Source organism: Thamnophis elegans, chromosome Z, assembly GCF_009769535.1.
Source record: "Thamnophis elegans isolate rThaEle1 chromosome Z, rThaEle1.pri, whole genome shotgun sequence".
Classification (NCBI taxonomy): Eukaryota; Metazoa; Chordata; class Lepidosauria; order Squamata; family Colubridae; genus Thamnophis; species Thamnophis elegans.
In genome coordinates, this window is record NC_045558.1 from 134,623,451 (window position 1) to 134,638,060 (window position 14,610).

At 42.9% G+C, this 14,610-nt stretch overlaps 1 protein-coding gene and 1 pseudogene across 1 annotated transcript; one reads left to right on the forward strand and one right to left on the reverse strand.

Moving 5' to 3' along the window:
* The first annotated feature begins 7,842 nt into the window (after nucleotides 1-7,842).
* LOC116521885 (olfactory receptor 6J1-like) lies at nucleotides 7,843-8,835 on the forward strand. The gene has a single exon (XM_032236528.1). The coding sequence runs from the start codon at nucleotides 7,843-7,845 to the stop codon at nucleotides 8,833-8,835; it is 993 nt and encodes a 330-aa protein (XP_032092419.1).
* Nucleotides 8,836-12,353: 3,518 nt separating this feature from the next.
* LOC116521886 lies at nucleotides 12,354-13,178 on the reverse strand (annotated as a pseudogene).
* Between the last annotated feature and the right edge of the window lie 1,432 nt (nucleotides 13,179-14,610).

Here is a 14,610-nt window from a genome sequence, read left to right on the forward strand (position 1 = left end):
TGTCCTGAAAATGGTCATAAAATTGGATCCTATTTAGCTTATGATCCTAATGATTTAGGACAGAAATTGTAATTCCAATTCTGGTTGTAACTGCTTCTATAAAGAAATCCCTGGGCTTTGCTGCCATCTAGAGGCGACCCCTAATAGGTTTCCAAATAAGGAAACCCAGATTGTGGGTTCATGTTGGAAACCCCACTCCGCAGCCACGTGTTAAAAAGATACAACATTTTCATTTATCTCTGTTGCTTCAGTGTGTTATAAACAAAGTAAGGAAGGATTCTGTTCTTTCAAAAAATTATTAATTTCAGAACACATAAAAGCACGATTGCATGTTGTCGTTGAAAAGGTCCTTGAGAGTCAAATAGAGATTGTACCTTGGCTGCAGGGTCGAGTTTATAGAACAGTTAAGAAAGGAAGGGAAGAAGGGAGGGAGGAAAGAAAGAGAAAGAAAGAAAGAAAGGAGGAAAGAAAAAAGAAAGGAAGAAAGAAGGAAGGGAGGGAGGGAGGAAGGAAGGACAAAAAGGAAAAGAAGGAAAGAAAGAAAGAAATGAAGAAGGAAGGAAAGAAGGCATGAAGGGAGGGAGGGAAAGAAAGGAAGGAAGGAAGGAAGGAAGGAAGGAAGGAAGGAAAGAAAGAAATAAAAGGAGGGAGGAAGAAAGAAGGAAAGAAAGAAGGAAAGAAAGAAGGAAAGAAAGAGAAAAGGAAAGAAAGAAATGAAGGAAGGAGGAAAGAAAAAAGAAATGAAGAACAAAAAGGGAAAGGAAGAAAAGAAAGAAAAAATGAAGGAAGGAAGGAAAGAAGGCAGGCAGGCACAATAAGAGGAAGGGAGGGAAAGAAAAAAGAAAGAAAGAAAGAGGGGAGAAGGAAGGACCAAAAGAGAAAAGAAAGAAATGAAGGAAGGAGGAAAGAAAGGATTGAAGAAAGAACAGAAAGATATAAGGAAAGAAAGAAAGAAATGAAGGAAGAAGGAAGGAAGGGAAAGAAAGAAAGGGAAAGAAAAAAGAAAGAAGGAAAGAAAGAAAGAAGAAAGAAAGGAAGGAAGAAAGAAAGAAAGAAAGAAAGAAAGAAGGAAGGAAGGCAGAAAGAGAAAAGAAAGAAAAAGAAATAAAGGAATGAAGAAGTGAAGGAGGAGGGAGGAAGGACAGAAAGAGAAAAGTAAAAAAAGAAAGAAAGAAAGAAAGAAAAAGAAGAAAGGAAGGAATGGAGGGAATTAAAGGAAAGAAGGACAGAAAGAGAAAAGGAAAAAGAAAGAAAAAATGAAGGAAGAAAGAAAGAAAGAAAAAGGAAGGAAGGAAGGAAGGAAGGAAGGAAGGAAGGAAGGAAGGATTCGGTTTCTGATCCGTCAACAACGGTGTGAACTAGGAAGCAGTACAATGCAGGTGAAGAACTTCTGAAAGGGTTGAGCTGGAGGCTACTGATCTCATGGTCTCCCAGGTGGCCAGTTTCATGAGGTCACAATGGCATCATCCCACCATATCTCTTCAGCTGCAGTGGAGGCTAGCAACCTGGCTTAAAAGAGGGGAGAAAAAGTGGGGAGAAGGGCATCTCCTCTCAAGGGGCGCTTAGCCCCCTGGAATGGGGAACTGGACCTCTGGAAGGAAGTCAGAGGCAATGGAGGATGAAGAACTCAAACCAGAAGAACAGACGAAGGGACCTCAAGCTCCAGGACGACTGAAGTTATTCCAGAGAGGCCAATGGGCAGTGAGTATCAGAGGTTAATGTTGAGAATTGTGGTGGGGTGAAGTTTATTCATTCTGGATCTTGTGAGAAAAAACACCAGACTTGAAGATTTTCCTTTACAGAAAACTTGAAAAAGTTCCCCTATTCATTCATCTGCCCAACGAAGCTTTAGATGAGGCTGGCCAGGAGATGTCTTCTCCAATCTGATTCCACCAGGTTTGGCCAGGGGTCATTTCTAGCCAGCCACAAACCAATGGTGGGTTACGACTGGTATGCTCTGGTACGGGCGTATAGGTGCCTGCAGGGAGCACTGGGTACCATTCTAGTATGGTGCTCCGTAGGGCCCACACGCCCGCCCATGCTCCTTACCGGTATTTGAGGTTTTCATGGCTTCCATGCACATGCAAGGAGCATACAGCGCCTGCACGATGCTCCGCCGAGCAGCTGGAGCGTCGCGGAGGCATTATGGAGCGTAGCGGGCGGTAAGCACGCATGCGCACACTGCACACATTCATGTGGTGGATGTCCGGCCCCATTGCACCGTACCAGTTGCAGAACACACCACTGCCACAAACCTTCTCTTCTCCAATTTGAATCAGAGAATGTGGAAGTTGGATAGGATCTGCCAGTTCATCTGATCCAACCAGGGGTGAAATGCTACCAGTTCGCCTGAACTGGTAGTTAAAAAAAAAATGCTACCGGTTCGGGCGAACTGTTTTTCCCGGCGATTTATATTAGGATTTTCTGCTTTCTAGCTAATCTAAATCGCATGGCCCAGTAGACTCTTCCCCCATCGCGGTTTGCTTACCTTTGAAGGCGCACTCAGTAGCAGGCTCTGCCCACCAACCCGGATGCCATCACATTGGTTTTGACCCTCATGCTAGGGCTTATTTTCAGGATAGGGCTTATTTTCAAGGAAACGGGGTATTAACAAGTGGGATATTCATCTGGTTGGATTCCAAAATAGGTTCTCCTCTTCTGTCTTTGTGTTCCAGTCCAAAGAGACACCACTTACCTCCAAGGAGATACTGTACCAAGGTTTGGACCCCATTCCAAAGGAGGTGCCTTCAACCTGGGGATGGAGAGGGTCAAGACTACGTCGGGCTGCCCAGAGATCTTATCCCCCTTTATCTTCTTGGACGTTGTGGATTTCTGGAGATGGAGGAGAACGGGAAGAAAACCACCGCTACCATCGTCTGATGGGAACTCTGGTTTCATCCATGGTGGCCGAAGAAGACCTACCTCCTCCTTCATGGTACGTGGTTCCAAGGGACCGTCACAGGGGTCCTCCTCGCCCTGCTCCTCTCCGATATGTGGCTGATGGCGAGATCAGGGAACAGGGGAACAGATTGCCCTACCTCAGCCTCAACCAGGCAGAATAAAATGAAACACCTGGCAAGTGCATCTAAATTGGTGTCGTCCAAACTTTTGCTCCTTCGGCTCCATTGCGCAACCTGGGATGGGCTGTTATTCTGGGAAGTGGCTACTTCGGCATTTAGGAATCTGCTTGATGCAATTGATTGGTTACAGCTCAACCAATCTTCTTCCCAGCCAAAGTTCTCTGTGGTTCAGATCAGAGGTGGTATTCAGCAGGTTTTGACCAGTTCTGAAGAACCGATAGTGGATGTTAGGAATATAATCCAACGGTTGGGTTGGCAATGTATAACTCATGTAACAATGCTGTACCTGTTTCCTTACATCATACTGTAAAATGTGTGTAGACACATCTGTAGCAAAACTTGCATCAGCATATGCAGTTAAGCTCAGATCATTTTTAGGTTCTAAATACAAGGATTGGCCCGTGATGCCTCTGTCAGTGAAAATGGAATGAGAGTAAAAGTTTACTAAAATAATATATACCAGTGTCATCCTCTAGCATATCACTTTTACATACTGTTGTTGCTCTCTAGCCCCATCTAGTGGTCGGAGGGACAAATATGCCCTAACATAAGATCTTTATATACTGTTGTTGCTCTCTAGCCCCATCTAGTGGATCGAAGGACAAAATACCAAGTATATTGTTTGAAGCTGATGCAACCCATTTACCCATTAGCATAACAGAGGAATGGTAGTGTGGCAGCTTAGAAGCTTCTCCTTGTAATACTATTTCGAGACTGGAAGCAATGAATATAGATGTGGGTTGATGTCAAATTTGTTTAAAGGGGTTTAAAAGTGAAATTGGTTATAAAATAGAAGTTTAACACTTGGAGAGATTGGGGCTAAATTTGGAAACTCTTCATGGAAGACATGTATCTTACTAAAACTTTTAAGACCCGGTAGATTTATTTTTTTGAATAAATGGACTATGAGGAAGGAGTCAGTACAACACTTTCAATTCAGGAAAGCACAATAGAGTAACATCTTGGTTTCTAGGTACTATTGCTTCTAATTGGATCCCTAGGGTGATGGGTTATATTCCCCCATGGAAGTAGATTTTGAAAAAGAAATAAAACTATCCTTTCAAACTCTCAATAATATTTGGACAGAGAGAAACTGAAAGATTTCTTTCTTGTACAATTAATATAGGCAGTTTTTTTAATGGTGACTGAAAAGTTGTTACAGAGTCTTTCATATTTTAAATAAGAATTCTATCTATCTATCTATCTATCTATCTATCTATCTATCTATCTATCTATCTACCTACCTACCTACCTACCTACCTACCTACCTATCTATCATCTATCTATCTATCTATCTATCTATCTATCTATCTATCTATCTATCTATCTATCTATCTATCATCTATCTATTATCTATCTATTTATCATCAATTTACCTATCTTTCTTGCTAGTTAGCTATCTCTCCTTCTCTTTCTCCCCCTCTCTTATCATCACATCATCATCTAATTTTTAAAACAAGAGATCTGCAGATATCTATTCTCTCTCTCTCTCTCTCTCTCTCTCTCTCTCTCTCTCTCTCTCTCTCTCCATCCATCTCTATTTTAATAGCTTGAGCTCCCACACCTCTCTTTCCTATTTTTTCTTTATTTCAAATAATTTTCACACATACAATCCTATTTATCTATATCTGAATAGGAGCCATGCATTCTGTTGCTTTTGCTTCTTAAAAACACAGTAACAGGGGGGGGAAAAAACCCTGATGAGCCAGATAAATTACAAGCAGAAACTACAATGCATGTACAGAATCTATGCTACCAAACATGTTTAGCATTGTAAAGTATCGCAGAGAACTGGCTTTTGATGACATCATTCTGACTCTTCGGGCTGTATTTTCATTGCCAGATGATTTGAGAAGGTGATGAGAAACTAATAGTTTATACTTCCCAGAAACCATCGGGATGAAGGAATGAAGAAAATAACCACCAGGTCACCATTTGAAGAGGAGAAAGCAGATCTTGTCACCACAGAAAAGTATCAGAAGCTTACAAAGTGAATGTGTTTGGATTTGGTAGATTCAAATGATGTTGGTGTCCCACATTTTGCTTTTCACAACAGTCCCCCAGTTTGATAGATGTTCATGAATCCCACTTCATAGTGGCGGCTCAGAGCAAGGAACAAAACATTCCTTGAATTGTACATGATTGTGTGATAGCGTCTCTTTCTTCTTCTGAGCACATTCTGACAGTACAGCAGATCACCATGAAGACGTAAAGCCAGAATTGTAAGCTGTTAAAGGTTAGTAAGCCTCAAAAGATTATGGCAGGGCTTTCTCTGCCCTCAAATATGGAGGGGACGTTTTTATTTGTATTTTATTTTATTTCGTCAAGCATGAATTAGATAACAGATAAGTATAAACATGATTTTGAATACATGAAATGGATACAAATACAAGGGAATATTAGGACAGGGATGATAGGCACGCTGGTGCACTTATGCACGCCCCTTAAAGACCTCTTAGGAATGGGGTGAGGTTGACTGTTAGACAGTCTTAGGTTAAAGTTTTGGGGGTTTGGGGAAGAAACCACAGAGTCTGGTAGTGCGTTCCAGGCCTTGGCCACTCTGTTGCTGAAGTTGTATTTTCTGCAATCAAGTGTAGTTCTAAGTTGTCAAAGCTCCAGATTTCAAGTCTGGTGGCATAAGGAATTCTGTTGCAAGCAGAGGAGTGGAGGAATCTTCTCGTGAAATATCTCTGGACTCGTTCGATTGCGTTAATGTCTTCAGAATTTGTGCATGGATATCAACATTCCTTCCTCTTCTTGCACATGTCCACCATATCTTCTTGGTACAGAGAATTGGTGAGGGAGACCCTATGAGTGTGAATATTCTTTGGTTAAGGAAGGTGATAGCTACATATTTCCTTAAATACACCCTCTCATCACAGCATCTGTGTTCCTGTGAACCATTGCATTTTTACTTGTACTATAGCTAGAACTGGTCCATGATGCTTAGTGTATGGGGTTGATTTGAATTTTCTTTTCCCCTTCTTATATTAAGCATATCAAGCACTAATATGCTCTTCTACTCTCTCATTGTCTTTTTTCCAAGGAACGCTATCTGCTGATTTTAATATCACTCTCTGAAGGACATACAATATAAGTCATAGCTGCAGTAAAGTGACATGGTTATGATGTGTGGGAAGGAAGAAAGAAAGGAAGGAAGGAAGGAAAGGAGGGAGGGAATGAGGGAAAGATAGATGGAAGGCTTGAATAGAATGGTTTTCTGGTTCTGTAAACATATGGGAAATGCTGCAAGAATTGCTGGGCATATATAACTATAGGAAGAAAGGAAGGAAGGAAAGGAGGGAATGAGGGAAGGATAGATGGAAGGATAGATGGAAGGCTTGAATAGAAAGGTTTTCTGGTTTTGTAAACATATGGGAAATGCTGCAAGAATTGCTGGGAATATATAGCTATAGGAAGGAAGGAGGGAAGGAAGGAAGGAAGGAAGGAAGGAAGGAAGGAAGGCTTGAATAGAATGGTTTCATGTCTATATGGGAAATGCTGCAAGTCTGTGCAGAGATGCTTGGGGCATATAGCTGTAAGAATGAAGAAAGGATGGAAGAAGGGAAATAGGAAAGCAAGGGAGGAAGGGAGGAAGGAAGGAGAGAGGGAAGGAGGGAAACAGAAGGAAGGAAGGGAGGAGGTCTTTTAAAGGCTAAAATATGAAACTTTTTACGTTTCAATTTTATTTTAGGGCAATATAAAAAGTGGGAACTAGTTTATTTTTCATCACATTTAATTCCAACTGAAAGACATAGATTTTAACTTAAACCCTGATGTCAGTAACTCTAAATGTAACCATTTTAAGTAAAGCTTTAGTTGACTACAAGGTTGCCTGTTAGCTCTGCCGCAGGATTTTATTTTATCATTTGAAAGAGAAAGAAGCATAAATAATGGGTTTTTTTAATCCAAAAATTACCATAGCACTCTTAGAATACAAATCTACTAGCAAGAAGGGACGTGGTGGCTCAGTGGCTAAGGAATTGAGCTTGTCGATCAAAAAGGTCGGCAGTTCGGTGGTTCGGATCCCTAGCGCTGCATAATGGAGTGAGCTCCTGTTACTTGTCCCAGCTTCTGCCAGCCTAGCAGTTCGAAAGCACGTAAAAATGCAAGAAAAATAGGGACCCCATTTGGTGGGAAGGTAACAGCATTCTGTGCGCCTTTGGTGTTTAGTCATGCTGGCCACATGATGACGGAGACATCTTCGGACAGTGCTGGCTCTTTGGCTTTGAAATGGAGATGAGCACCACCCTGTAGAATCAGGAATGACTAGCACATATATGCAAGAGGAAACTTTATCTTTACCTGCAAGAACAAATGTGCAGTTTTTATAGATGTGCAGCGGCGAGAAGAGAAAAGCAAGGCTCACTCACAATAATTCTGGGGCTGGGTTTCCAGGGGACACTCAGGTCTGGGTTTAACAAGCCACAATTCCTGGGTCCAGGCAAGTTAATTTCTTCAGTGAACGAAACTGCTGAGGCTTGAGGAGTTGAGTCATACCACACGATTAGGCGTCTTCTGGACTCCCACAAGATATTTTGATTACAAGTTTGGGAGATGAAGGTTTGGCAGTTTCGGAGAGCACAGCTTTTTTCTAGGACCATCGTGGCACCACAGGTGGCAATTAACAAGAGGGATGGGGCAAGAAAGTAAGACGCACTTGAAGTGTCAAACCAGGAGAGGCATGCATGTTTTTTGGGGAAGCGAAAGTCTCATTTTTTGGCAGTCAACCCTTCTTCTTCTTGTCTTTGTGAGATTAGAAATGGGGAACTACACCAGTTATGAAGAATTCATCCTCTTGGGCTTTCGGACTGGGAGAAAAGCAGAGATATTCTTGGCAACAGTTCTGATGGTGGTGTATACATCGACAATATTTGGTAACTTGACTATTCTGTTCATTACTATTTCCGATAGTTCTCTCCATACGCCAATGTATTTCTTTCTCGGCAACCTGTCTGTCCTAGACCTTTTCTTTTCGACTGTAACTGCTCCCAATTTGTTGAGGAATCTCCTCTCTGGGATCAAGACCATCTCCTTTGTTGGCTGCATGGCCCAATCCTATTTCTACTTCTTCCTGGGCACAGTGGAATACTTTCTCTTGACGTTGATGTCCTATGATCGCTATGTGGCCATCTGTAACCCATTACATTATCCGGTCATCATGAACGGCTGTTTTTGCATCAAAATGGTGGTGGCTTGTTGGCTGGCTGGCTTTGCCTTCGTCCTCTATCCAACCATCATGGTCACCAGGTTCTCCTACTGCCGCTCCAATGTCATCGATCACTTCTTCTGTGACAGTGAACCTCTGCTGGAGTTATCTTGTACAGATACCAGCTCGGTACAAATCGCCCTCTTTGTGTTGTCCTCCGTTGTTATTCTTTGTTCGTTGAACCTGACCCTGGTCTCTTACATTTACATTGCCTCTGCTATTTTGGTTATACCCACGGACTCCGGGAGGAAGAAGGCCTTCAACACGTGCGTGTCTCATCTCACTTTGTTCCTGATGGCTTCAAGTGTCTCCATCTTACTGTACGTGATCCCACCTAAGCCGTCGACTTTGGGGGCTCGCAAAATCCCAGCATTACTCAGTAGCATCCTCAACCCATTCCTGAGTCCTTTTGTCTACACCCTGAGGAACAATCTGGTGAAAACAATCCTGCAAAAGCTGTTTGATCAGGGCCAAACCTTCACGGTTCAGAAGGCGGAGAAATTCTTCATCACTCTGGTCAGGTTTGTAGGGAATGGCAGAATTTAAAAGAGTCTCTCTCTCTCCCCCGCCCCCCCAGTCTGAATATGGAAGCCGTGTTCCAGAACATTCCTAGAAATGAGCCTGGGAAGGAAAACCAACCCTTCTACATTGTATTCTATTTAAATGCTAATGTCATTAAAATAGTCAAACGAGGTTGAGACGATGATTTTGTGTTTATTTAATAGGCTTTTGCCATTTCAAGATTTATTATTTCTTCCCATAGTATCCTCATACTTTCTGTGATTGCAACATTACATATTATCTAGATGTTTTTCTTTAAAACAATGCAAAATGAGAATATATCAGTTGCACCCCTTTCTGTATCGGGATGCTCTGTGCACAGTCACTCATGGCCTCATCCTTTCTCGCCTGGACTACTATAACGCTCTCTACATGAGGCTGCCCTTGAAGAACACCTGGAGGCTTCAACTGGTCCAGAATGCAGCTGCACGGGTGATCATGGGGGTACCTAGGTGCTCCCATGTTACACCCCTTTTAGGTGGCCTGCACTGGTTGTTGGTTGTCTTCCAGGTGCAATTCAAGGTACTAATTGTGACCTTTAAAGCATTCCATGGCTTAGGCCCAGGATACCTGTGAGACCACCTACTGCCACCAGTAGCCTCCCACCGTCCAGTGCGATCCCACAGAGTGGCCTCCTCAAGGTGCCGTCAGCCAGACAGTGTTGGCTAGCAACCCTCAGGGGGAGAGCCTTCTCTGTGGGAGCACCTTCCCTCTGGAATGAGCTGCCCTCAGAGCTTCGCATAATCCCCGACCTCTGGTCCTTCCGACGTGCCCTAAAAAGTTGGCTTTTCTAGCATGTCGGCCTGGCCTGAATAGAATAAAATATAGGATTGATTTGGTTGTTAATTTTAATTTAATTCTTAAATTTTTATTGTAAATATCAATTGGGGTTTTTTGGGATACTTTATTTAATGTCCCCTTCAATTTCTGTAATATGTGTTTTCTTTTATGTTGTACGCCGCCCTGAGTCCTTGGGAGAAGGGCAGCATATAAATTGAATAAACCAACCAAACCAAACCATAAACCATATCTGCTGGGGGAAAAAACTCTGTATTGGCGACATGAAAGGCATCCGGTCAGTAAGCACACAGCTCCATTCAGCTGCCCATTCAGTTGCCCAGACTCCACCCCACAAGGATTAATGAGGTCATTAAAAGAAGATGATTTTTTTAAAAAAAAAACTCAAGTGAATACAGATAGTCCTTGACTTACAACAGTTCATTTAGGGACCAAAATTACAACAGCACAGGAAATAGTGACTTACGACCATTTTTCACCCTACAAGGCCTGTGGGCCAGATCCAGCTTAAAGATGGCCTGCAGGGCCCTCCTGTAAACAGTGAAGGACCAGCCCATGGTACTTCTGCCAGCAAAAATGGAGCTCAGGAGGGCCACATGTACCCTCCTTCAGCTCCATTTTCACTGGCCGAGGGCTGCAGGAGGCCATCACAGACAAAAACGGAGCTTGGGAGCCCATTTTTGATGGCAGAGGACCTGGGCCACCACCAACATGAATAAGCTGGCCACACCCATCCTGACCACACAGCCCAAGTCAAACACAATCCTGATGTGCCCCACAATGAAATCGAGTTTGACACCCCTGTCCGAAGTCTACCAATATTGTCCATGTCATGATATCCCACTGTTAGGAGAATGGAACGTCAAGTTTTGGAACTGTAAATATATTGAAATGTTGTTTTTTTTCCCCTTAAAAACAGGATAAGCCAACTTTTGTTAGAAAAAGTCAGTGAGCTAAATCAATCATCAATAATCTCTGCCTTCTATGTTCTTTAGTGCAGGACGGCTTCTCACACCATGCTACACATGAAACTCACAATAATATGAGGACCCAAATTGTTGGAGGGGGCAATAAGCTGACTCTGTAAACCACTTAGAGAGAGCTGTAAAGCTCTGTCAGCAGTATATAAGTCTAAGCGCTATTGCTATTTCAGAGAAACAACGGGTAAAGTGAGACATTTGTTAAGTGAGCTTTGCCTCTTTTACGACCTTCCCTGCCATAGTGTTAAGTGAATCACTGCAGATATTAAGTGAATAACAAGGTTGCTAAGTGAATCTGTCTTCCCCATTGCCTTTGCTTGTCAGAAGGTCGCAAAAGGGATCACATGACCCCAGCAACCATCATAAATATGAACCCGTTGCCAAGCATCTGATCATGTGACTATGGGGATGCTGCAATAGTCCTAAGGGTGAAAAACGGTCATAAGTCACTACTCTGGGACATCTGCTCGGTGATAAAGGTCGGTAATTTGTGAACTACCTTGAAAGACTGTGGGAGAGGAGAGACTTTGCTGGAGAGGAATTCATGGTAAATTAAATAAAAGAGGTTTATTGGGATGAGGACTCGGCTTCATGCTGCTGGGGAAGCCTAGGTCAGAACAGGATGATGTTAATCATAGTAAGGAAGCCAACGCAAAGTCTTTCCGATCCTTGGGGACGAATGCCTGGTAACGTTAACGTGTTGAAAAACATGTGTACTGTGTAGAGTGATGGAGCAAAGGCTCCCACAAGATGGACACCATGGCAAAGAAGACCCGCCTCCTGGGACTTGCCAAATGTAATTTCCTGGGAAATGGGTGCCACAACATACCTTCTCCTGACCTGACGGCCTGCACAAAGGTAATTTGAGAGAGATGGACCATCACATAGCCCATCCCTCTTTTTCAGTGCTATTGTCAAGACTGACACACACTTTCACCTATGTTATGCTTCGCTTGAAGTCTGTCAATGAAAGGGAGTGGGGTGGAATAGAAACAAGGGTGGGAGTAATGGCTTCCAATAATCACTTGGTTCCCATGAGACATTGCTTCCATTTCAAGAACACACCCAGCAGATGTCCCAGAGTAGCCAGCAGGTTCCTATAACGATATGAGCAGAAGTGATTGGTGAACGTAATGGACTATGGATGGCCCATACGGAAAGTGTGAATTAAGTGTGCTTGCTTTTGAGCAGGAAATCCAAAGCTGATTTTGCTGCTTCTGTGCCAATGTGGCTTATTCGGTAACATTTATTCTCTTGGTGTCAGGGTTCCAAGTAACACCCCCAACAAAAGAAGACTCTGAAGCCATTGATTCCTCAAAGTGTCATTTTATGAGAGATGTCATACTGGCACATCTGGGAAAACCCAAATCTGAGAGTTCTGGGTTTTCTGCACCCAAAAGAGAGTCAAAGATCCATCCATGGCACCCACAAGTCCATCACATGGCCCAATCAACTCACCTTCCCAACTGGAGACAACCTCAAGCCACTCCCATCCAGGTGCAGGCTGAGTGTCCCTGACTCCTAGAGAAATGAATGTTGTTATGGTTAATCCTTCACCGGCTCCTCATAATTATCCCTCCTATTTTCCCAGGCACTAAAGGTGGCAGCCCTGAAGCTCCAAAGAAAAAGATGGTATCCAGGGCTGACACTTGGTAACATAATGTCCCAGGAGTTTCTTTTTCTGGATTCACCAACTAGACAGTAGATAGGTATATTCATAGCCAATCATCTCAATTTCTTGCAAAACCCAACCCATTGTCTCAGTTCAGCTCTTAAAGCATCCTGCACCTGTTTGTTCCTCAAACAGAATATGATGGGGACCAGATAAGGAATCACAACAGTACTCAGAAGAGTCATCATTTTGTTGAAGATGAATTCGTTGGTGTCTTTTTGGCTTCATGTACAGGAAAATACAAGTAGTGTAAGCGATGGTGACCACCAACATGTGAGAAGCACAAGTGGAGAAGGTCTTCTTCCTCCCTGTCGCTGATGGGATGCGCAGAATGGTGGAAATGATTTTGATGTAAGAGACAATGTTGACACTTAAGGTCCCAAGCAGGGCGAATACGACAACCACAAAATAAATGATTCCTATGAAGCGGCTGTTGGAACGGGCTAGTTTCATTAAGGGTCCATTATCACAAAAGAAATGATTCATGACGTTAGGGCCACAAAACGGCATTAGAAATAAAGGAATGGATGGAGCTAGAATTAGTGATATTCCCCCAGCCCAGCAACAAATGACCAACAATGAGCAGATTTGGGTATTCATGATGGTTGGGTAGTGAAGAGGGTTACAGATGGCTATGCATCGATCAACAGACATTATGGTCACCAAGAGGAACTCAGTGGTGCCAAAGGCAAAATTAAGAAATAACTGTGTGAAACAACCAGTAACAGAGATGCTCTTACTCCTAGTGGCTATGTTGACCAGTGCTTTGGGAATTACTGTAGTTGGAGATCCTATGTTGCCAATGTCACATGTCGGAGGAAGAAATACATTGGGGTATAGAGTTGAGCATTCAGCAGTGTGATGATAATAATCAACATGTTTCATGTGGCTGTGAGGCTCATCAGTCAGCCCCAACAATATGAATTCCTTTATTGTGGTCCTATTTGCCATTCATTTATTCCTAAAAATAAAGTGAATAATTTAATCTCTAGATTTTCCTTCTTCTTTTAATTGCATGTTTCAAATGGGCATCGTTTCCTAATTCACTCACTGTATTAAAAACAAATAGTTGTCAGCATTCCAAATATCATGCAGAATTAAATCAGAGTCAACGGCAAAATGATCCTTAAAGTTCCAATTTAATAAGACAGACATGTTGGCATCGTGCTATGGAATCCCAATTCTGGAAGTTACATCAGAATCCCACCCAGTTAAAAGTTCATGATCTTGTCCCCACACCCACAATCCATCACATGGTCCAATCTTCTTCCTCCACGCTAGCACCTATGCCCAACTGCTTCCAATCAGGTGCAAAGGTGCAGAGACAAAAGATGACCTTGAGCTTCTAGAAAGGAATTTTTATTTTGAAAACAACACATTCTACCCCCTTGCTATTCCCCCTCCCCCTTAATGAGAGTGTGGCAGGCCAAAGATTCTTAAAGGAACCGATGCAGGCCTGACAATAGTATAGAGTTGGGACAAACAATAATAGAGTTGGAAGGGACTTCAGAAGTCTTCAGGTCCAACCCCCCTGAGACCCTATCTCATTTTAGGCCAATGGTGGTCCAATCTCTTTTTGAAAACTTCTACTGATGGAACACCCACAGCTTCTGAAGTCAAGCTGTTCCATGGGTTGATTGGTCTCACCATCAGAAAATTTCTTCTTGGTTCTAGGTTGCTTCACTCCTTGGTTAGTTTCCAAACCTTTGTTTCTTCTCTTGCCTTTTGATGCTTTGAAGCCCATTTTTGTAGAAGTCCATCAAATATTGGAACGGTGCCCTTCCTTTCATTAGACTAGACAGAACCAATTCCTATAACTATTTTTTTCCTGTATGTTTTAGCCTCAACCCCCTAATCATTTTAACCTAGCAGTAACCCAGGGCGGTTCACCAACAAATGTGCACTCGACAAAAGCGTGCCAACGAAACCGTGGCAAGAAAACTGCGAGGTTGAAATTGAGCCGATGAATGAGCACAGAAGCGTGTCGACAACAGCGAGCCGACAAAAGCGTGCCTGCAATAAACAACTAATAACAACCTAATAACCCTAACCCTAACCCTAACCCTAACCCTTACCTTAACTTAAATCATGCTTTTGTGGGCGCGGTTTTGTGGGCGTGTTGTTGTGGGTGTGTTTATGACATCACGGTTTTCTCACCGCGGTTTCATCGGCGCACTTTTGACGTGCGTGCATTGGTTCACCGACAAAACCGCGAAGCCCTTTTCCACACCATCATAACCGCGGAGGGCAAATCCGCGCTGTCCGAAGCGCTCAGCAAAATGCTTTTACTAGCATTCAAAAGCTAACCCT